The sequence below is a fragment of the Aptenodytes forsteri genome, unplaced genomic scaffold (genome assembly GCF_000699145.1).
Source record: "Aptenodytes forsteri isolate BGI_AS27 unplaced genomic scaffold, ASM69914v1 Scaffold16, whole genome shotgun sequence".
Lineage (NCBI taxonomy): Eukaryota > Metazoa > Chordata > Aves > Sphenisciformes > Spheniscidae > Aptenodytes > Aptenodytes forsteri.
The window spans coordinates 4,405,207-4,428,479 of NW_008794753.1; the positions used below are offsets into that span (position 1 = coordinate 4,405,207).

At 47.9% G+C, this 23,273-nt stretch overlaps 1 protein-coding gene across 1 annotated transcript in view; it reads left to right on the forward strand.

Moving 5' to 3' along the window:
* Positions 1-23,273, forward strand: part of NOC2L (NOC2 like nucleolar associated transcriptional repressor) — a 55,299-nt gene that overhangs the window by 16,337 nt on the left and 15,689 nt on the right. The window contains exons 11-15 of the mRNA XM_009274244.1: positions 2,379-2,490; positions 10,091-10,204; positions 10,405-10,506; positions 15,376-15,519; positions 21,469-21,582. Coding sequence (XP_009272519.1) covers positions 2,379-2,490; positions 10,091-10,204; positions 10,405-10,506; positions 15,376-15,519; positions 21,469-21,582 — 586 coding nt within the window. The remainder of the gene's footprint in view (positions 1-2,378; positions 2,491-10,090; positions 10,205-10,404; positions 10,507-15,375; positions 15,520-21,468; positions 21,583-23,273) is intronic.

Consider the following 23,273-nt stretch of genomic DNA (forward strand, 5'->3'; position numbering starts at 1 on the left):
TTGTAACTATTTTTAATAATACATATTTCAGAAACGGACCCCATGTGTGTCTGGAAGTTACCTGTGCTCAAGGGGTTGTCCAGGGAAGTTGGACTGCTGAATAGAGAAGTGCTGGAATTGATGGTTTCTGACTTTTGTGATGCTGGGAAGAGCCTCCTTGCTGAATTTGCTCATGGAATTGCCATGTGATAATGAGTGATGCTGCTCTCTCAAACAGCTGAAAGGTTGCAGTTTGATCAATGGGGCAGTGTTGTAGGTATTGCAGAGGTAGTAGAATGTGGAGGAGATGACTTCCCCCTTCCTTTCTCTGCTTTGTGCTTTTCTCTGCCTCCACAGTCCATAAGCTTCTCCTTTTGGTCTGTGTGCTTGCATTTGTCCGAGTTCATGGGTTTCGGTTTGGGTTGTTTGGTTTGTTTTTTCAGAAGCTCCTGTTCTCTTATCCCTTTTCCCCTCATCCCATAAAGTGTTTTTCTGAACACGTCTGTTTGGATTTCTACCTTGCTTCCAGTCTAAGCTATAAAAATGAAGTTCCTCCCTGGCTTATAATTAAGTGAGGATTTTTGGTGCCCATTAAGTTTTGGTTTCCGCCCTCTCAGCACGTATGGGGGAGAAAGCAGGTACAGCCTCCTCCACGGAGAAGCAAGCACAGCCTTGGTGTCCTGAGCAACTTCCCTTGGTGATCTGTTCTGGTGGGGTGGAGGCTGATGTTGAAAGAAGCTTTCTTTGTCCTCTCTAGCCAGAGGAAGATTGTGGTCACCCAGGAGTATAACAGAAGGAGCTGTAGTGAGTAAAAATAAGCCTTTAGGCTGTTCTCTACACCACAGCCCGTGCCCTGGCTGTATGGGAGAAGTACAGCAGGCATTGCAAGAGACAGTGATGGTAAGACATTAGAGAGCACACTCTGCTGAGATGAAATGTCAGTCAGTTTGAACCCCCCAGCTGCGCCCTGGAGTGACTAGGCAGTTGGACCTTCCTCAGCAGAGCTGGGACCCAGCTGTGTTTTGTATTCCCTGTGCATCCAGCCATCGGGAAGTTGAGCAGATTGTTGCATCGCCGCGCACTCTAAAATTAATGGTCTTGGTTTACAGTAAATCTATACACTTAGCAGGTTTATTCCTCGATCAATTAATTCCTGAGAATGGCTTTCGTCATCTCCAGTGGTGCCAGATCAGGGGTGCAAAGTAGATTTATTTCTATAATGGATCCAATGATAATTATTTCACTATTTGGAGGGGGGGAGATGCAAGTGATTTATGATGCCTGGTCAAGCTTTTTTTTTTCTTTCCTGGATTGCTCAGCAAGCTCTTTGGGGCGGGGAGGGGTTCATTTATCAGACTTGAGCCTGTTGTCTGGGAACTGCGTTTTTAAAAAAAAAACAAACAAAAAAAACCCAAACCTTGTTAATGCTGGAGGCATCCTTGTCTTCAAGTACAGGTCACTCAGAGTGAAAGGTTTCTAGAGTGGTACAGTAATGAAGTGGTGTCTTTTAGGGGTAGCTCTGCATTCTCCCCTCTGCTGCTGGCTTACATGGTGCTGGGGGAGCTGACCCTTCTCAGTCTCAACCTTACAAATGGAGTTGGCTCTACTTCTTAATGCCCGAGTGTGTAATGGTTTAAAGTGTGGGTCAAAAAGTCTGGCCTCTTCCCCTCCATGCTGATTACTGGCTGTTCAAATGTACATGTTGCCTCTCTGAAGGAGATAGGAATAGCTCAGGTGCTTCTCTGGATTGGAGAGAGCTGAACAGATTTCACTGTGAGAGGTCACTCTCATTCCTGCTCTGTCCTTTCTGATATGCTAGTCACTGCTAGTCCAGCTCCTTCTGCCTTAGCAACATTCCACACTAAGAACATCATTGTTCAGGTGACAGCATGAACTCTGGGGGCACACAGAGGGTACGTGGCCTGAAATGGGAAACGTCTTCCTCCTTGTAGTCCCTCTGGTATGCTGGGGGAGCCCTTTTCTTGGTGAAACTTGCTGCTTTAGATGGGCATTTCACTGCTGGTTCCTGCCACTTTTTCTTGCATACCTACCTGTGCTTGGAGCCTGAGAGCTGAAAGTGTTGAACATGACTAAACAGCATCAGTGATAAACTTAATCTGCGAAGCTCATCTTATAGCACTTTCTCCCAGCAGAAGCCAGAAAACTGGTGCTTTAGTTGCAGGAATCTGTGTGTTAGTGTTATAGCTTTAACATGTGCGAATGTGTGAATTTTATTTCCAACTATGGGATAGCTTCAGCAGCTCAAACAGTTTGCTGTGCAATACTAAAGCTATCTTTCTTTTGTAGAGTAGGAAAGGCTCTCAAGTGTCACTGAAAGCTGCAGGTGCAGTTCCTATATAAACTTGGCCTAATACCCTTTCTTGTTTTTTCCTCTCTAGGCTTGTACCAACGGCTCGTTTCTACCCTCTGCGCATGCACTGCATCCGTGCACTTACACTGTTGTCTGAGAACACCAGGACCTTCATCCCAGTGTTGCCATTTATCCTGGAGGTTAGTTGGTTTCTGCTGACCTAGTGACAGCTGATGCCTACGACCTGATAAGCACACTCTCTTACTATACCCACCAACAGCTCCCAAGATTGCCCAATTTGCTTACTCCCTAAAATCCCTGGCAAACAGCATCAGACAGAATGTGTTGTTTGGTTAGCAAATAGGATTAAACTTTTATTGGCCTGTGAGTGGAGAGTATCTGCGATCAGCTGGGTACAAAAATACATTCCTAGGTGGTTTAACTAATGCAGCTGGAATAGGCAAAGGGTTTGCCAAAGAAGAGATTCAGAGGCTCAGCTGGTTGCAGTAACTCCCCAAGCTGTTGTTACTTGATCCTGCTGATGTGTTCATATCTTAGCAAAAGGAAGAATTTCTCCTAACTGCAGACAAAGGGAAATGGAAGGAAAAAGCCCTTCAAGAATTAAGAATTTATTTAGGAAAAAGATCTCCGTGAACGCAACCTGGCAAAACGCAGTGTGTTTGGTGAAATACTGGTGCTAAGAGACCATCCAGCTTTCCCGCATATCAGATGCCTGACATCTCTCCACATAGGTCTTTCTAGCCTTGCTGCTGTGAGAAGGTAGTACAGAAGTGGTGCAGCCAAATTTCACTGAAGAAGGGTGAGGAATGCAGAAGCCCCAGTAGGTCAGCATGAGGCTGAACACTGAAGAGGAGGAGGGAGGGAGACTTCTATAATAAATGACCTGAGTCAGCTGGGTTCATTCCTAATGAAGTTCTGTTGAAGCAAAGGCTTTTGTGGTTTTGTGTTGTTGTAAACGTCCTTTGCAAACCACATCCTCTGAGCCTGTGGAAGGCAGCGATGTTTATAAATCTCCTCCTGCTCTCCCGCCGCCTCCACTGCTCCTTGGCCCTGGCCTGTGTGGCTTTGCCATTCGCCTGCTTCCTTCCTCTTGTTCATGCATATTTGAAATCCTGCCAACCAGATTTAGTAGCAGAGGCATCTCCACTCTGGGGTAGTAGAGCTTGGGGCGAGGATGGTTTCTCTGCTTTTTATTTTTTAGTGCTCTGAGACATAAAGCCTTGCCCTCCTCGGGGCCTTCCCCCCGCTTTGCATTCTGGCCCCAACACCTCGGCTGTAATCTGTGTCGAGCCCCAGCCAGACGTTACCACACTGCATGCTGAGCTTCCTCCCAGCTTCCACAAGCCCTTGACCACATCCGATCCTGCTGTGTTTGTTTGTGAGGCACTACTTGGCTTAGCTTGCCCAGGTGTTGGTGACAAGGGAGAGATGGGGGCAGGGTAAATGTGTGTTGCTTGCATACTTTTTCACATTACTTTAACAATTATTTTGCTTTTCCTTCTGTAACCCAAGGTGACTGGCATGATGTTAGACTCCCATATCTCCCTGCAGCTGTCAACCTTTCCCTTCTTCCTGCCTATCTCCTGCAAGGGATCCCTCAAATATTCTGTGGAGTTCCCAAGAGCATTCAGGGCTATTCCCTTTATATTTCCATCTCTTCCCAACTCCCTCCGCTCTATTAGAGGTATCTGAACACTCGTACAACCCTTAGTGTGTCTCCGCAAGCTATCTTCAGGCAGGAGGCGTATTCCAGCTGTGTGGATGAGATGGTGGGAAGCTTTAGCACACAGAGGGGAAGTGACCTGCCCTAAGTCCCAAGGTGGCTGTGGTGATGCTGGGAGGAGAATCTGTGTTCTGATGCCCAGCCTAGTGGTTTAACTATGACCCTGTTTCTACCAGCTCACAAGTTCAGCAGTGACTTAGTCAATAGACATTAATCCCATGCCACACCATGTCATGAAACAAAATCCATTTTAAGCCCATTATCCAAACCATCTGAGATTGAGGGATCTGATCAGTGTGTTGGTACTAAGCAGAAGTAGACTTGAGGGGCATGACTGGGGTTGGGGGAGTGGAATGAAGCCTTCCCAGCATAAGGTATGCTCCATTTGATATGAAGGAGGAAAGGCTGCTCTGTCACTGTTGCAACTGAACCCAAGTGCACTAAAAGAATGGCTGTGGAGTTTGTGACCCGATGTTTTGTGCACTTTTTGGAGAGGACTTTGCATGGCCTTAGAGTGTAGATTCTGTGAAGCTTCTTGTGTAAGAAGTGACGGTGTAACTCTTCTATCCTTCCCCCTTTCCATCAAGGAAACCCATCTCTTGCTACCTCTTGCCTCAGCCCTGTCGCTGCTCTGCTTTCAAGAGATGGCAGATTGAATGTTTGCGCAATTCCCGTAGGCACAGGAATTCCCCAAGCCCCTGCCAATAGAAATGAGAGCTGGCCGCTTGATGCATCTTGACAAGGGCTGATGCTCCCCAGCGTGGGCATCCAGTGCTGTCTCCTCTGACTCTGCTTTCCAGGATGCAGCAAAAGAAGCAGCTTGCTAACATTACATTTTAGATAGGAGGAGGTGGCTTGGGAGAGAGTGTAAAGCAGGCAGGCTTTTATTTTTGTATTGTTACTTCCCTTGAAGGGCCTGTGAGATCCCAGGCTTTTTTTTTATCACTTCAATTATTGTGTGACAGGCACTAGTTTCTGCAGCAGGAAAATTGGTGGTTCATCCACTGGAAGGCAGGTATTGGATAAACAAGGTGGAAATCTCCCCACAGGCAGACTTCGCATGCCAATTTAAAATTGGCTTCCCCTGTGGAGGGATGGGAGAGGAGGTTAACCCTGACATGCTTAGGAAGGCATGAGTTTTTCACTTTGACACTTAAATGGCTTGAGTCTTGTTTTGGATGTGCAGCTTGCTTTGGAGAAAGTCCCCAGGGGCCTGGAGTGCAACACATATGGGAGTGGGCAGTGGATTTTGTCAGAGGAAATCAGCTGATGCGAAGGTTGTAGTTGGAGAATTGATAATGCTGGACACAGTCACGCATTTAAGCACAAATCTGAAATTAGCTTTCTACAAGACATGAGCTCTTTGCCTCCTTTACACAGAGAGGAAAAACTGGAACTTTAGACAGACTAAGCTGAACCACTGCACCAATGGAAGATGTATCTTTCTTTTTCCTCATTCTCCTCCCTCCACCACTATATTGCAGCTCTTAAATTCTGGATTGCATCCCTGCAGGTACCAGGGGTTGAGTGAAATCATGCCTGACCAATCTAATAGACTTCTACGATGAGATGATTGGCTCAGTGGATGAGGGGAGAGCAGTGGATGTTGTTTACCTTCTCTTTATCAAGGTTTTGGATACCATCTCCCATAACTTCCTCACAGACAAGCTGATGAATTGCAGACTAGATAAGCAGACTGTGAGGTGTATTGACAGCTGGCCAAACTTCCAGGCTCATGCTGTGGTCAGTGGCCTGAAATCTAGCTAGAGGCTAGCCACTAGTGATGTACCCCAGGGATCGATACTGGGGCTGATACTGGTTATCATATTCATTAATGGTTTGAATGGTGGGGCAGAGTGGCACCATCAGCAGGCTTGCAGATGATACAAAGTTGGGAGGAGTTGTTGATGCACCAGATAAGTGTCCTGCAATTCAGAGGGATCTTGACAGGTTGGAGAAACGGGCAGGCAGAAACCTCACGTAGCTCAACAGAGAAATACAACATCCTGCACCTGGGGAAGAATAACCCCATAATAACAACATCTTGGGGGCTGTCTGGAAAGCAGCTTTGCGGAAAAGGACATGGACAACAAGTTGATTAAGAGCCAGCAATGCACCCTTGCAGTAGAGAAGGCCAACGGCATGCTGGGCTGCGTTAGGCAGAGCTTTGCCAGCAATTTAACTGGCCTTTCCCCTCTGCTGAGCACTAGTGATACCACAGCTGGTAGTGCTGGAGTGCTGTGCCTAGTTCAGGGCTCTCCAGGGCAAGAGAGACATGGACATACTGAAGTGAGTCTAGTGAAGAGCCACAGAGATGAAGGGATTGGAGCATCTGTCATGTGAGGAGAGGCTGCAAGAGCTGGGACTGCTTAGACTCAAGAAGAGAAGGCTCAGGGAGAATCTTACTAATGTGTATAAAAATGTGTATAGAAGATGGAGCCAGGCTCTCTTAAGCGGTATTCAGTGACAGGACAGGATGCAATGGGCACAAACTGAAACACAGAAGGGTCTGTCTGAACATCGGGAAACACTTTGTTTTTTACTGTGAGGGTCACTGAGCACTGGCATGGGTTGCCCAGGAAGGTTGTGGAGTCTCCATCCTTGGACATACGCAGAAGCAATCTGGACATGGTCCTGGGCAGCTGGCTCTAGATGGCCCTGCTTGAGCAGCGCAGGTTGGACAAGATGACCTCCAGAGCTCTCTTCCAACCTCAACCATTCTGTGAATAGAGGTTGAAGCCAGATTTTTCTCAATGGCACTTAGTGATGAGAGGCAATATGCAGAAAATGAAATACAGGAGGTCCCATTTAAGCATTGGAGGAAAAAAAAAACCAACAATTGTATATAGTGAGGCTAGAACAGTTTGCCTAGATAAATAGTGGAGTGTCTCTCCTTGGAGATACTCAAAATGTGACTGGATATGGCCCTGAGCAACCTGTTCTAGTTGACCCTGCTACGTGACTTCCAGAGGTCCCTTCCAACCTTAACTGTTTTGTGACTGAGTGCTTCAAGCCGGCTTCTGCAGAAAGTTGGGCAGCTTTTCTGAACTTGACAATAATCAGATTCTGCTGGAGCAGCTTAACTAGGCGCTCTCAGCCCTTCCCTCAGTGAAGCAGGAGGGTGGCTGACAGACCTGAGGGAAACCTGCAGGCAGGCCCAGCAAAGCACTGTATCCCTGCTGTGAGCTGGCCTGGGGCAGCCAGCTTTGGGGTGATCAAAGCAGATGCCGGGAGGCTTTTGCTAGAGCCTGAGGGAAAGAAATGGGGGGACGGATGGGGCAATACAGTGGGAGTGCTGTGGGGTGCAGAGTTGGTTCTCTGGTTTGCACTCTGGCAGTGTATACTGTATATCTGAGCACCCTTCCGACTAGCCACGTGGAAATCAACTGTGAGCTTGAGATTGCCAAAAATCCTTCTCCTTCCTGCCTATGTTGCCCCTGTCCTTTCCTCTGTCTGCTAGTGGTTATCAGTTAAGCCAAATTGTTGGCTTTTGACATTTTCTGGCCCTCTAGTCCCTCATTATCGCCTTTCCACCCTGCCACAGGATTCCTAGACATCAGTCATCCTCTCCTTCAGTCTGGCTGTTAGCTGATCCCTTCTGCACAGTCTTGAGATGGAAACCACATTTTCCCCCCTTCCCACGTGTCCTGAACGGCTCCCTAGCACCTCCTGGGAAAGTTTCAAAACCTCTGGTTGCATTTCCCTGCTTGCGTAGCGGCATGTTAGGATCCCACGGAGCCTGACGCCTTTTGCTTTAACGTGTCTGACCTCAGGGATCGATACTACTGTTTTGGCCAAAGAAATAACCGTGCATAACGAGGTTTATAGCATCGATTCCCTAGGCTAGGGCTCTTTGTTTTCACAAGCCACCAAGCTTGTCCCTCCCTTCCAAATAACCTGGATTGACAAATAAAATGTAAAAAATCAATAGTCGTCTCCATGCTTTTCTGGCCTGGGGGCATCCATGTGACCTGAACACCCTCCCTTTCTTCCTCACCTCACCCTCTAGCAATCAGTGTGCTGTATCCCCACGTTGCTGGGCTGGTTGTGGTCTGATGATGAATGTGTTGCTGCTGCATAGAAGGAATAGAAATTATTTCCTGCTCAGGAGTGTGATTTAAAAGCATTGGGGACAGGGAGAGGAACTGTAGGTTGCTTTTGAGGTGCTCAGAAGTATGGGTGGGCAGGGTATTCTCCTCATCAGCCCCCCTCAATGGTTGTCATCAGATATGCAAATGGTTACCAACTGTTGGCTTTTTTTTTTTTAAATGAGATCCCATTGCTGTGAACACCTCCCTTCATTGCCACTTGTTATCCCCTGATGGGGGTCTCTGGGAACCTGCCCCCGCTCAAGTGGTTTTTGCAGTTCTTGCCATCTTTCTCTGGAGATCCGCCCCTACCAGGCTGGGAAAGGGCATGTTGGTATTGCTCCTCATTTTAGAAACCTTTTGCTCCTCCCTCCTGTGAGACGCACAACCAGCTGTGATACACAGCTTCAGAGAAAGAGCAGCACAGCGCACAGGATCCCATTGAGTGAACACCTCCCTTCATTGCCACTTGTTATCCCCTGATGGGGGTCTCTGGGAACCTGCCCCCGCTCAAGTGGTTTTTGCAGTTCTTGCCATCTTTCTCTGGAGATCCGCCCCTACCAGGCTGGGAAAGGGCATGTTGGTATTGCTCCTCATTTTAGAAACCTTTTGCTCCTCCCTCCTGTGAGACGCACAACCAGCTGTGATACACAGCTTCAGAGAAAGAGCAGCACAGCGCACAGGCTTATTGGGATAGTGTACCCTGTCGCCTGACATCTGCCCGGGACAGCAGGGACCGAGGCAGATTCAGGCTTTAGCTGATTTCAGCTGAAGATAGCTTTCCTGTGTGCCAAATACAGCCTTTCAGGGAAGTGAAGAATGGAAATTCTCATTGATTCATGTTACTCTTCCCCCGGGAAGTTGCAAAACTCCTCCCAAAAAGGAGGGAGTGGGGAAAAGGCTTTCATAGTTCTTGGTCTTGATTACAATTTGTTAAGTTTTAAGGCAATAATGGCTCTTCTTAATTAAAACCAAACTTGAGATGCCACCCTGGAGAGCCAGTCACACACACATGTAAAATTCCTCTCCGTTTTCTTCTTTCTACTATGTAAGCTTGCTAGCTTCTGTTTCAGAAATACTCCTCTCCCCAACCGTTATCATTAAACAAGCTCTGGAAAAACACAAAAGCAAAGGTGCAGGTCTGCCTTTTGACGTTGCATACTAGTCTACTGGGCATCCAGCTGTACCCTAGATCTCACGTGCGCTCATCATTTTGATGAGTAGGGTGCATGGTCTCCTCTTGAACTCTGGGAAGGGGCCGTTTTTTCTCCATGTCCCTTGCTGTAAAATGAAATGTGTCCATGGAGAATAATACGCACTTATTCAAAGGCTGTTCAGTTATAATTGGTACAAGGGACGCCAATGGGAAATGTGTTAGAATAGAAACCTTGCCTGGCAAGGGGTGTTTGTGAAAAGGACTTACTGGTCTCTCTGCTTCCTGGGACAATTATTTCAGTGACAGTAAAAGGGTAATGGATTTGGTGTAAGCAACATTTAGTTTTGCTGTTGAAAAGCTTCTCACGTTAAGGGACAGCTCCAAAACGACATCTCCAAAACACACTCAAGCTTTGTAGTATGATCTTTTTGACCATTAGAAGCACGGGTCTGAGAAACAAACCTCCAGTTTCTTGTGCTGTTGTTGACCATTAGAAGCACGGGTCTGAAAAACAAACCTCCAGTTTCTTGTGCTGTTGCTTGTGTTGGTTTCCTTTTACCTCATACTTCTGTGGCATCTTTCACACTCGGGTCTCTGAAGCTTCAAGTGTGGTTGGTGTTTGCTCCCTAACTGTCCCTTGCTAGGATGTTTAAGAAAGCTGTGGTACAGTGATCAGAACAGGCAAGCAGGAATCAGGATTTCTGGATCGTCTTCTCAGCTCTGCCACCAACTGCATGATCTTAGTTGAGTCATTTGGTATCTGTTTTGTTTTGCGGTGTGATCATCTTTACACTCGGTTTTTTCTGCTGTAGGTTTTCCAACAAGTGGATTTCAATAAGAAGCCAGGACGCATAAGTGCTAAGCCTATAAACTTCGCAGTGATCTTGAAGCTTTCCAATGCCAACCTGCAGGAGAAGGCCTTCCGAGTAAGTGGAACCCCAGCAGCCAACAGCGCACAGCTTCTCTGTAAGCGGCCAACAGTGCACAGCTTCTCTATGAACAACAGAGTTGCCCTAGCAATATGCTTTGTGTTCCTGTCCTGTAAGGCTGGAGACTCATTTCCCAATCTGGGCACTGTAGGGTTCAGTTCCTATCTGATACCTCTATTTCTGCTTCCCCTACCCAGGATGGACTCATTGAACAGCTCTATGACTTGATGCTTGAGTATCTCCATTGCCAGGCCTACAGTATTGGATTCCCAGAGTTGGTTCTCCCCACTGTCATTCAGGTAAGGTGTAAGATGCTTCTCGGTCATGCCATGAACGTGAACAGAGTGGGATAAAGTCGTTAAAGCTAACACCGAACTCAAGATGGCCTTCACAATGTGAGGAGAGCGCCATTTACCTTTTCTTAATTATAGTTTTTCTTTGCGTTTTGGGGAATTCTTGGGGAGGAACAGAGGTATTGCATCTGATTAGGAGGCTGAAGGTAGGTGAAGGTGGCTGTGGAGTGAGCCACTCTTTTGGGAGCCAAAGTGGAACAGAGGGCTGCATAACTGCTGTAGAGATGTGTTTTTGACTAGTGAACACAGGTGAGTTCTTGGCAATTCAGAGTTGTCCGAATTGCTGTGTTGTCTCAGAGCAGTACCTGTGCTCTGTGAGCCCATACTTTTCCTTGCCTTACGACCTCCCTCACGTGCTCTCCACAAGATGGCAATCTTCCCTCCTTCCACAGTGTCTCCATTAACTGGGGCACTTTCTCCCCAAGTCCCTCCATACAAAACAGTACAATTCTTGTCTCCGTGCCTCCTCCTTGCTGCACCTAACAGCAGTGCTGCAAAGTAGTCTCCTTTGCCTCTCCTCGGCATTCCACGGTGCAGGGTGTACTTCCTAGCTACTTCATGTTTACATACTTCATTGCCTGCAATAAAACTGCCTAATAGTGCTGTGCATCTGGGCGCATAATCCTTCCCTAATACCTTGCTAGCTGGGTGGCTTCAGTTTTGAATGAACAGTGACCTCTCTGCTTTGAACGGTAAGATTGCTCAGTGCAAACGTGTTGGAACTTGTTGCCTCCCTTCCTCCCAGTCCTCTCTATTTTTAACTCACGAGTGGCGGGTGTCATACAAGTTTGGTAGAGAGCTGCTGTCGTATCCTCCATGGGGACATGAACCTCTGCTTTGCTTTGGTGTCTGCTGTGAGACCCTGTGTCTGCATACCTTGTTGCTATGATGCCTCTGGTTGATATGGGAGCGATGTCTCGGTTGGGACCCACGGGCTGCTTGGGAGGCAAATCTCCTTGTTTCTGCTGTATGTAATAGGCTGGCATCTGTCAGGCGCATGACTCTTGGCTGGGTCCCTGCAGCCTGGCACAGGCCATTGCCTAGCTGGCAGTAGGAAGCTTTGGCTAATGTGAGCTGACAGGCACTCTCGGTGCTAGGAGAGCAGCTCCTGTGCTTGCTCTCGCTTTGCGTGCTCCTCACTTATCGGCAGTGAACAAAGCCCTTTCCTCTCAGCCAGCAGCTGTTGAGAGCATCGAAGCTGTCGGAGCCGATGTTCTAGCTGGAATGAAAAACGGCTGACAGCCCTCTGGCACCAAGCACCCTGTGGCTTCCAAACACACCCTGGGACCAGCCTGTATTTCTGCAGAGAATTAATGCTATCGGATTCCTATTTGGCTGCCACTAACCACAGCCTCGTGGCGTCTGCTGGGCTGGGGTGCTGAGGTTAGCTTCCCAAAATCTCAGAGTCTTCGGGAAAGTGTGGGGGGGAGGCTTTTCTCCTGGAACGGTTCCAGTTAACTGTAAAAATCCATCTGTCCTGATTCTTCCTCCCTGATGAGCTCACGCTTCTCTCAGTGCCGTGTCGTAGGGGCTGTGTTCCAGCTGGCGAGGCTTGCGTTCCTTGTCTTCTGGTCAGCGGCCTTGGGAGAAGCTAGGCTGAACTGCCTTCAAACTGAACTTTAAAACCCCCTTGCCTGGAAGGCAGGAAGCACCCAGGGAAGATCAAAGGAAAGGAGAGCCGGTAGGGGCGGGAGACAGTTCAAAGGCTTCTGTTTTGCCCAGCTGCTGGGACGACCCCATGGCGGTCACTGCCTCCGCAGGCTGGTGAGGAGCTCGGAGTGCAGAGCCTGTGTGTCTGGTTGCTTGGAAGAGACTGCCTCTTCCCTCCTCTAGAGCCCTGACAGGCATCACAGAGCAGAGGTGGGAGGTTAAAGGGAAAAACTGGGCAGGTGTCGATAAGGGGTAGGTACTGCTGGGTGGAGGCAGGAGGTGGCATGATCTAGACGTGACTTGCAGCTAGACAGAAGGGCAGGAGGTGCCGGTTTGCTTTGCCAGCAGCCACTCCTACTGCTGCTCGCTCTCTGTCCCGAGTTGAATATTCCCTCTGCTTTTTGTGAGTGGGGGATTGGGCTTGATTTGCGTTCCCTGGAACACACGCACCCAGCTGCTTCAGATAATTTATAGTTCCCTGCGTCGTTTACAGTAAGAGGAGCTGAGTTTTTGCTGTGGTCTCTGCTGGTATAAACCATTGGTGTTTAAGGCTGGCAGTTCAACAGAATCAATCCCACTAATCACACAGCTGCTTAGCTAGGAACTGACGTGAGATGTTAACGACATATATGCACACACACATACACGCCTATGTTCTGATTACTTTTATTCTGGAAAGATATGGTTGTATTTGGCAGAGTAGAAACAGGCATACACAGAGTCCCTTTCTCTCTCTCTCCTCTCTATCTTCTTTTACCTTCTTGGTTGTGTTCCCTGCCTCTTAACACAGGACTGAAATCTCATTATGTTTCGTTAATATCTGTGGCAGATAGTGGTGGGACTGTGAAGGATTGCAGGGGTAGGAGAGAGGAGGGGGAAAGAAGAAATGAAGCATACGGCTGTGAGAGCGAACACACAACACCAAACTGCACAGATAGAGCCTGAGATTTTGCAGGATTTCTGGTGACACTTCTGCAACGAAAGAAAAATAATAATGTATGTGGCAGCGGATGAAATGGATCTGGGGCTGCAGCTGTGGGGATCAAGTGAGATAAATCGAATGACAAATGCATCTCTCAGTGGAGATAAATATGCAGCACCTATAAAAATAAGTATTTTAGAAAGGGGGGGTGATGGTAGGACAGGCTTCACCAGTAGAAGAATAGTTTTGCTGATGGTTTCTTTGTACTTGTTTAATGGGCTGTTTGCTTTGTGGAAAGGGGGAAAGGTGTTCATTTTAACTCACGTTTTTCTGAGTTGGATGTATGATGGCAGGTGGGCATATGCTGAGGATAAAGGGACAAGAGAAGCCCCTGCTGCTAGGTAATGGGGGATATTCTCCATGTGTGTAGCAGACAGCAGATCCTGCAGCAATATACCCATCAGGAGAGCAGTGTCCTGACAGAGAGGGGCTAGGTAGGTGTGACTGTCACCTCTTGATAAACATTTAATACCTACCTACTTGGCATGTAAGATCAAGCCAACATGTAGGCTTGGCAGGAGGGAGACATACTCCTCCTTCCCCCAGCTCTGTCTTTTGAGGCAGAACATTTGAAGCCATAAGTAGAGAAGGCAGTACTGCATTTGCTGACTAGAAACCCTTTATCTCTATCATGATAGCATCTGCAGAACCCAGCGGAGATGAAGGTTCCATTGTGGTTAACCATTTTCTTTTGCCGTGTTGAATCTCTTACTCTAAATCAAGTGTCTGTGTAGTGTGTGCGTGTGTGTGTATATATATATATGGCTCTAGCAAAGAGCTTGGACTGCAGAATGTGGACAGCACTCCAGAGGCTTGTCTTGGGGTTGGTCAAAACTGTTAGCAGAGAATGTAGTAAACTGGAATTCAAGCCATGAGTCAATCTGGACACCCCCATCTCTTTCTGTCAGCAAGAGCGTCCGCTGCTGCCTCAGCTTTTAGTTTGGAGGTATCAGAACAGTATAGTGGTGTTGGAGGGTGGTTTGTATTGGGAGGGGAAATCTTCTTTGGTGGGGAGAAAAGAGGTTTGCTTGAGGACAAGGCTACTGAGATAAAAGAAGAAAACAACACAAAACGTGCTCTGTTTGCAATGAAGTCTCATTGTCTGAGAGTAGTGAAGTGTGCTTTGGGCACAGAGAGAGGGCAGGAGCAGATTGTCTGTGAGTAGGATTGTCCTTGCCCTTTTAGGCAGCAGTAGGGTTTGTGGTTTCCTGGCAGACCGGCTCTTGTCCTGAGGGTTACATGTAAGGCCTTGGGTCTAAAAGAAAGAATTATCTAGACATAAGCTGCACAACTTGTCCACAGAGAGTGTTATTTTGTAAATTTTTGTGTGGTGGGTGTGTGGGTTTGTGCCCTTGAAAAATCAGTGGTGCCAGCTGGAGCTGGGTTGGTACAGTCAGACATTAAGCAAACTTCACCCCATGTGACTCTGCAGATGGCCATCTGTCCTGACCCACAGCTCTGCTGCTGTAGCAGCACCAAGTTTTCCTACTGAGCTATGCAAAAGACCCTTAACTCCCAGTCCACAGACACTTCCACCCCAATTTTAAGTCTCTTCTCAAGCTCTGTCTTCAATCCCAGCCATCAGGCTCATCGGCAGCCTCTTGTATTTGGTATTCCCATTCCAATATCCACTGGTGTTCTACAGTCTTAACCCACAGACACCTTTCCCCATTCTAATCCTGGCTTCCCTGTGCTTTTGGCCATCTAGCGTCCGCAGGTATCCTCTGTTATTCCTGGTGTCCATGCATCTGGTCCACAGTCCCTCTTACTATTTGGCTGAGCAGGAGACAGTGATATTGTAACTACAATGGCAGCTAGAAGCTGAGGCCCCAGAGACCATAGACGTTTTTCCTGCTGGCTGCTTGAGCTCCACTGATACATATTTTTTTTCAGAAAGCAGCAGCGTTAAAGGGTGCAAAGAGCTGTTTTTGAGCAAGGCCCCTGCGCTGGATTGTGTACAAACATCTGGCCTATCACTGCAACTCTTTGCATCCTCCCAGCCCAGAGTGGCAGGACCCCCAGGGTTGAATATGGGTGATACATTGGAGTATGGTATGAATTGAAGGGAAAAGGCACCCCATGCTGTCTGTCACTGGGGGTGGGAAATGGTTTTTTGCTGATGAGATCTGTGTATGGAAACTATTACATTGCTTTCATTCTTCCTCTCCTTTTCCTCCTCCCAGCTAAAATCTTTCCTGAAGGAATGCAAGATTGCCAACTACTGCAAGCCTATCCGGCAGCTCCTGGAGAAACTGCAGGAAAATTCTGCCTACATTGCCAGCAGGCGTCAGAAAGCTACCTTCGGCGTGGCCAGCAGGGAGTCTGTGGTGAGTCTGCTGCTTTGATTGGGCTTCCTGGAAAGACAGTCAGACTCTGGCTGCTGGGATTGAGCGGGTGGCAGAGGGAGGAGGGACAACGAGATCATGGAAACGGGAGTGTGTGGGGTGGGGCAGATGTTCACAAACAACTGAACTCGGCAGGGCTCTGATGCTATAGCTGGCAAGACTCTGCAGCCAAGAGCCTCATGGAAAACACAGTCCATAAATTATACCCTTCTATTATAACACACACACACGTATGCATGGAAGCGCCTTGCTTTGCTGGGGCATCTCCTTTGCTGAGAAGTTTCTTGGGTTTCATCATCCCATTCCTGACATGTAGGTGCCAGTTGGTGCCTAAAGTGACAGGGGGGATTCTGCTGCCTCTGTAAGCATGTTGTTTCCTCCTAGTCTGTAGAGACCAGTCCCCAACGAAGCCATTGGCAGGCTGATATGTGGCAGTTCAGGATCCTGAGGCAAACCTTTCCCCATTTTCCTGGGCCTTGTGGAGACAGAGCTATAGAATCAGGAAAGTTATGAGCCATAAGAGCAGTCATCGGGCATCCTGGGCACTGCAGTTGCTTTTCAAGAGAGATGCTGGTATATTCTTCTGTCTGCAGCCTAAGCATCCAGCCTGCTGAGAAAATGCTGAGCACATTCGACACCTAGAAAAGTTACAGTGGCTCTGGGTGTCTCACAGGGCCTGTGGAGCAGTTGAGTTAAACATCAGGATTGTACCTTAGTGATGAGATGAAGAGGAGTGACTAAGGTGATGATGGAGACCCCCCTCTTATCTTAGGAAATGAACTGTAGCACAGCTAGAAAACAGTATATTAGAGGGTGTTTTAGCTAATAGTTGGCCATCTGGCTAACAGGCTGAGAGATGCTGCCTTTCTCCATGTTTCCCCTGCTCCAGGAGGCTGCCTGCTCTGAGCCAGGTCCTCCTAGGGATGGTGTAGCATATTGTCAGGACATTCCTTTCAGTGTCCTTGCTCCATCCTTCTTTGGGGACCTGTTGACCTGAGCTAAACTCTGAGGTATTTGAAATCCAGGCCCTATGTAAATGAAGCCAAAGGGAAGGAAGCCTTGTTAATGAAGCTTTGTTTGTGTGTCCTTTGGGTTGGACTTTTTGTCTTTGCTTTTTATCCGGCACAGCGGCCTTTGCAAGCCTGATAGCAGGTGAACTGTGTGTGTGCACGCTGCTCTGTGTGAGAGCAAGTAGTGGGTCTGACTCTTCCTTGCCTGGCAGGAGAGAGGTGGAAATATCTCTGTCTGCAAGGTAATTGATGGGTCTGAGTGGTCTCTCTGGCCACATGGTATCGTTGGAAAGTCTGGAGTTCTGCATCATTGAAAGCTCCACCTGTTGGCGTGGAGCTGAGCACGGAGCAGAAGTTGCAGTGCAGACTAATTTGTCTTCAGACACTAAGGGGCAGGCACGGCAGGAAAATTAGCCTTTGAAATCCTGACGTATCAATGCCAGGACACAGCAGTGCTATTCTGGGATTAAGGGGTTGATGGAACTGGGTTTGAAGTGACTAAGTAGTCTTTGGTTCTGTAAATGCCATTCTGGGTTGGACTGTTTTGCTAGAGAAATTATGCCTCCCGTCTGGAGTGAAGTGGTTAGGGTTTTGTTCTTTTGTATTTTTTGCGGGCAATGCTGTGGCCACCCACCCACTCTGCAGAGGTAGAGATTTCAGCCTCTAGGGCTCTCCATGAAACAGATGAGCTGGGGAAGGTCGTTGGCTAAATAAAACAGGGTTTCCAACAACTCTTGCCACCGTCTGCTTTTCCCAGCAACGCTGGATGCAGTCCCTTGTGTAAGAACTAAATGATTATTTTAACATTTTGCTGCCTGTATGTCTCCTAGTTGACATTGGTGCACCTGCTTTCCCAGGGACATCTGGGTGGCTGAGTAGCGTGAATCAGGCAGGGTTGGCTCTGGAGGGGCAGCAACAGGCAGCCTGCCTTGAGTAAGGGAGGTTGGTTAAGGGAAGCAGGCACCAGTTTGCCAAGCCTGTTTGGAGACGGCTGTTCTGCCGTTTAAGGGGATAGAGCAACAGTGTGAAGTGCTGCTCAGGGAGGATGCCTGGGTTGCCTGTGCAATCTGTATTTTTGCACTGTGGTGGTGTCTTAGGGGAGAAGGGAGCCTTTCTCTTCCTTCGGTTAATGGGATATCAGTGCTCCTGGGAGCAGAGGAAACAGCCCATTCGGTACTTCCGTGAGGTGGAAGAGCCGTAGTGGGTTATCTTTTGTGCCCAGGTGGCCCTGTGTTATCCCCCTACTCCTTTGCAAGCAGATGGTGTAGATTCCCAAGAAGGGCCAAAGCTCCCGCAGAGACTGGGCTTCCCAGGATGATTTGGAGTGTCCCTCGAAAGCTGGGTTTAGTTTGCCAGGCTGTCTCCAAGATATGTGGGGCATTGGCACTTCTCAAGAGCAAACGCTTCCAGAAAAGGGAAGGGAAGGAGAGGGGTGAGGGGAGGGGAGGTATTTGCATGTCCCCCTTGCCAGCAAGAGCAATTGAAAGCAAATGCTCTCTGGTATTCACATCCATGCATTTGTGCCTGCTCCACTGTAGGGAGCAGAGCCCAAATTCTGAGGTAATTCTTCCATGCAGTATGCTGAAATGCGACTTTCCTGGGGGGAATTTACAGAGAAATAGGTTTAAATGAAGGGAATAAAGGTTGTGAATGTGATCAGATCTCCACTCCTGAGTAGCAGGCGTGCTTTAGAAAGCTGGATTTTACCTAGGGGTCTTTATTATATAATTTTAAAGAAGAAACAGCCTGGGGATTGAACTTAGTGTTGCGGGGGGAGCATCGTGGTGCAATGTTTAACTTAACATGGAGGGACTGTGGAGGGATCCCTCCTTGCATCCCAGGATCTGTGGTACGGAGGGATAGACACACCAGAAGTGTTCAGCCAGACTTCTTTATTTTAAGATTGAAAACTTAACTCTTTTTTTTTTGGTAAGAAGCAGGTTATTATTTGAGAGTCAGTGCTTTTTTGAGTGTACAATGCTAATAGGTTACTATACTAATTAAGGTCTTTGTGAGGGGAGCCATAACAAGTGCAGCTGAAGTTGAATCCAGATGCATAATGTGCAGCTCTGATTTTAGGTTCGTCTGCACTAGTGTGGCAGGGGAAAATGCAGGGAGGGAAGAGACTGCACCAGGACCCGCAGCGTGTGCCGGGCTGCGTTACAGCTCTGTGACTCCCAGGCAGACCTTTGCTGGGGATCCTTCGTTTAAGAACAGTGCAGCCCAGCAGGCTGTTACGCTTAATGAAATGTGAAGCGGGAGAATGGGCTGATGGAAAGCATTGCCTCATTTCCATGAGATTTCCAGATCTTCTGCATTCATCCCCATCTCACATTTCAGATGGGAGGTTTTTCTGGAGGGTGGGTGATGATCTTTGTTACATTTGTACAGGTGCTAGCACTGTGGGCTTGATCCATGCTGGGTGTTGCCCGACAGCACGGTAATGCAAAGCAGTAATAGAAGGAGAATTGCAAATGGTTAAAGTGGGTGTGATGGCATCCACTCTCTCAAAATTCCCGTCGAGGTGTTCAGACTTAGAAAGATGGGAGTGTTTTAATGGTCTTTTTTATCTCTGGATTCCAGCACACTTTAAAACCAAAAAAGCTGTATCAGACAGAACAAATAGACTTTTGCCCTCTGTAGGAAGGGTCTTTCTCAGAAGCTGTCCATACCCAAGCAGCATCAACAAATTGCCTGATTGCAGCTGGCAGCCTGATATGAGCCTGATCTATAAATGAGGTGACTTTGTATTCCTCGGGAATTACTCCTCTTGCCATAGTGGTGGGTCAGATCGACAGTAAAGCTGTGCTGTCTGCTGGCTGGCGTCTCCGCTAGCAAGTGCTGCTGGAGTCGGCAGTACATCAGCTGTGCTTTCAGTAAGCCTGCCGGGGAAGAGACCGGAGAGCAGACGCAGGCTCCAGCCGTGCAGACCTGGAGCCGTGTTACAAACAGTCCTGTGGGGGTTGTGAGTCTGGGACCTGTGATTACCAGAAAGGGCTTATTTGGCTTGATGCAGTATTGATAGCGCCTCTTGTAGGATGCATAAATAGATTCTGCGCCATTAGAGTGCAGGTGACACAAGCTGGTCGCCATTTAATTGCCAAAGTTCAGCTCCTGGTGCCAGCTGCAGAGACCACAGATCATCTCCACTTCCCTCCCAGTGATGGGCCAAATCAAGAGCTGGCACAGACTGTTGCATTTCACTTCACAGCATACACTGAGTACCTGTTTATTTGTGTAAGCTGGGAGCTCTGCGCTGCTATCCGTTGCCGAGACCTGCTCTTTCTGTCTTCTTGTTCATACACTGCTCTTTAAACAAACTTTTTCCTGCACCTTAGCTCACAGGCTGAAGCCAACACACCATAGCTCCTTAGTTTTGGGGCTCAGCTCCCCAGAAGCAGTTGATTTGGGATCTGCTGAAGAATATTTGAGCTGCTGCTGTGTTTTCTCCTGTGAAGAAGGTCTGGCCTTTTGTTCCCACCCTCAAACAGGAGCATTGTGTACACACAGCTGCCCATACAGAGCTCTGGATTTGTCCTCAGCCCTGGATTCAGGATACTCTTTGGATCTGTGTTGACCTTTGAGTGTATCTATGCTAACCTTTGTTCCTGTTGCTCGTTTCCTTCCTCCTTCGCCTGTTTCAATTCCTACTTGTATATCACATCTTTCTGCTTACATTAGATTGACTTTTTACTGTGGGGTAATGCAAAGCCTCTGGGCACTGTGGTAATCCAGTTAACAGGTACAGTTCTGTGTGGGTTTTAAGTTAAAGGGATGTTGGCAGGTTAAGAAGAATGTATTTTAATATGACATACCACCACCACCCCTTTCAGCACTAGCATGCCAAATGATTGAAGTGTAAAAGGATTTTTAACCATCTAATTTGCTTCCCACCATTTACGGTGTTTGTACCTCCTTATTCTCCCTGCTTGGACAGCGGAAACAGGCTCGGCACTTCTTCATGCTCTGCTCTCTCAAGGTTGGGATGAGTCCAGGACCCTGCAGGGGAGTGTTTGTTTCAAAAATAAACACTTGGCTGTAGAACAGGGGGAAAAGGCAATCAGACATCTTTGGTACTTAGGTCTTGTAAATGCTTGCATGACTTTTTTCTGAATTAAAAAGCAAGAACTGAGCAAGTGATCAAATGCCTCCATTGAAGGAGCAGGGGACAGATTTTGTCCTGATAGATCCTCTGATCTGTCCCTTTGATACCTACCTTCAGGTTTTCAGTTGAAGTAATTCCTTTTTCATTACAGTAGGCTGCATCATCTGACTTGACTTCTGTGTCAGCGTCTTCTCACTGGAGCTAGAGTAGAAGTGAATGTTCAAGGCCAAGATAGTAATAGTGGATCCCAGAAGTCATTGAGCTTATTTTAGGAGAGCCTATTGTGAGTTCTTAGCAATTCTGAGAATCAGGCTTCTTCTAGGAGGGAGAAATGGGGATCTGGGAACGCACATTTCAGGCCAGCATGCTGAGAAAATTTGGTGATCTTCCATAAGCTAAAGCATCTTATGTGCCACCTTATAGATGCTCCTTTACGAGGACCTTATGCTGTCCTTCAGTGCCATTGGTATCCTGTGCTTTAGTATTGCGTAAGTAAGCTGTTGCATTGGCCAACCCGTCCATTTCATCTTTTGGCTTTCTTTGATCTCCTTGCAGTGCCCGGGCATTGCTTTACCTAAGGAGAGTGATCAGTCGCACTGCTCCTGACTCACCAGTTGCCTAAATGATTGTGCCTGAATTCACACTTAGTCCTGCTTGCATTCTTAGTCGTGGTTGCCAATTTCCTACCTAGAAGCTGGGAAAAGGTGGTTTGGGAAAGGGTCTTAACCTCTGCTCTTGACTCCCTGCGTTTGCCAAAGTTGTATTGGAGAACTGCTTTGAAAACATTTCTTAAATTTGCACCCCCTCTCTCCGCAGGAACAATGGGAGAAGCAGGTCAAAGAGGAGGGGACACCTCTGACCAAGTATTATACTCAGTGGAAGAAGCTAAGAGAGAAGGAGATACAACTGGAAATCAGCGGCAAAGAAAGAGTAAGAATGAAATGCCTAATTTACTGGGCATCATCGGTGCCACGGGAAGACAAGAGAGCCATGTCCTGGCAGCAGGATGGTGGTTGGTCAAAACCAGCTCTGCTGGTGTGAGCTGAAATTGGCTTGAGCTGTGTGAGTGCATAGGCTGGGCATTCTTGGAAAGAGCATGAGTGTGGCTAGACGGTAGCCTAGCCAGCGTCTTCAGCTCCCTGCGGATTTGTCTTACTGGGATCTCTAGGAGCACCATCTGTGTACTCTGCCTGTAGCCTGTTCGTTTGCCCAAGTTAATAGAGGATAGGTGAGAAGGGGTGAAGTGGCACTAGGGTAAATTTCCCTCTGTCCCTGTTTAGGCTCATGCTGTTCAAGAGACCCACTGGTACAGCAGCCTTTGTAATTCAAGGCTAGGAAGCTGAAGACAGTAGTGATAGAGTAATTGTGCGTACTGGCAGAGGTAGGTTGGGTAACGGATTTGATTGTGTCTGAGCAACTGGCTTTATTGTGGATGTTACTTCTGGAACAAGCACGTGATGTAGTTTTGGAGTTTAGACTGTACACACAGTTCCGGTTCTGTGTGTTCATCCCCATGTTCATGGGCCTTCCCGCATTGCTTTAGACAGTTTGCATCATTTCTTGCAATTTGTGTTGCTTTCTTGATAGTAAAACAGAATGGGTTGAGCCTTTAGCTCTTTTTCCAGCTCTGCAGAATGTGACTGGATTGCCATGCTAAAACCTAACTTTGCAAGAAAGTAGGGAGGGGAAGATGCCTCTCTTCTTAGCAAAGGGAATATCGGAGATGAGTTCTGTTTCGCATTTTCTTATTTCACTCATGTGGGGGTGGCTGGTTGGGAGGTGGGACTTGCTGTCTGGACAGAAGTGCTCAGGCTGCCATTTCCCACATCTCCTGCCCAAGGGAAGGCTCCTTGGCCACTCCTCATGCCACTGCATCCTCCAGGATGCAGAAGGTAGGCGTGGGAGCTTGCTTACATTAGGAGTCTAAAGGAAAGCTGTCTCGATGCTAATGCAATGAAAGTGGCTGAGCTAGGCTTTTGGCCAGGGAGCAGGAAATAGATATAATTGGTGTCTCCAGCGTATGGTGGGGAACAATGAAATGATCAATGGGACATGAGGATGATTGGCTCTGAGCCAAGTCCCGGAGTGTGGTAGAAGACCTGGGAGATCCTAGAAATGTTCAGTATCGTATACCAGCCTGAGATAAGGACAGGAGGCTGAAATTCCCTGGGGCAGCCATGCAGAGGGAACAAAAAGCACGCTTGTTTTCTGTGCAAACCCAGCCGGAGAATGTGGCCTTTGCAGAAAGGAAAAGGCGGGGGGGGGGGGGGGGGGGAAATCCCCTCCTCTTTTGTAAAACCTTTTTGTTAAAAGGAAATAAGTAGAGTCAGCACATGACCTAGTCATGGGGTTTACAGACAGGGAGAAATTCCCATATAGCCATCCGAGCTGTTGACCCGCTATGCAGAAATAGCCCCTTCTGAGCGCTACATTCACAGGTCAGGGGGTGTTCAGGGCTGCGTGTGAAAGGGATGAAATAGCTGAGCAGTACAGCACCATAGTGTCTCTCTCTCGTGTAAGGCCACGCTTCTCATGGAGGGGGGATTGGAGAAGGGAATGGGGGGGGGGGGGGGGGGCTAAGAAACAGCAAGAAGTGATGGTTGTTAGTGGGGCTAGGGCTA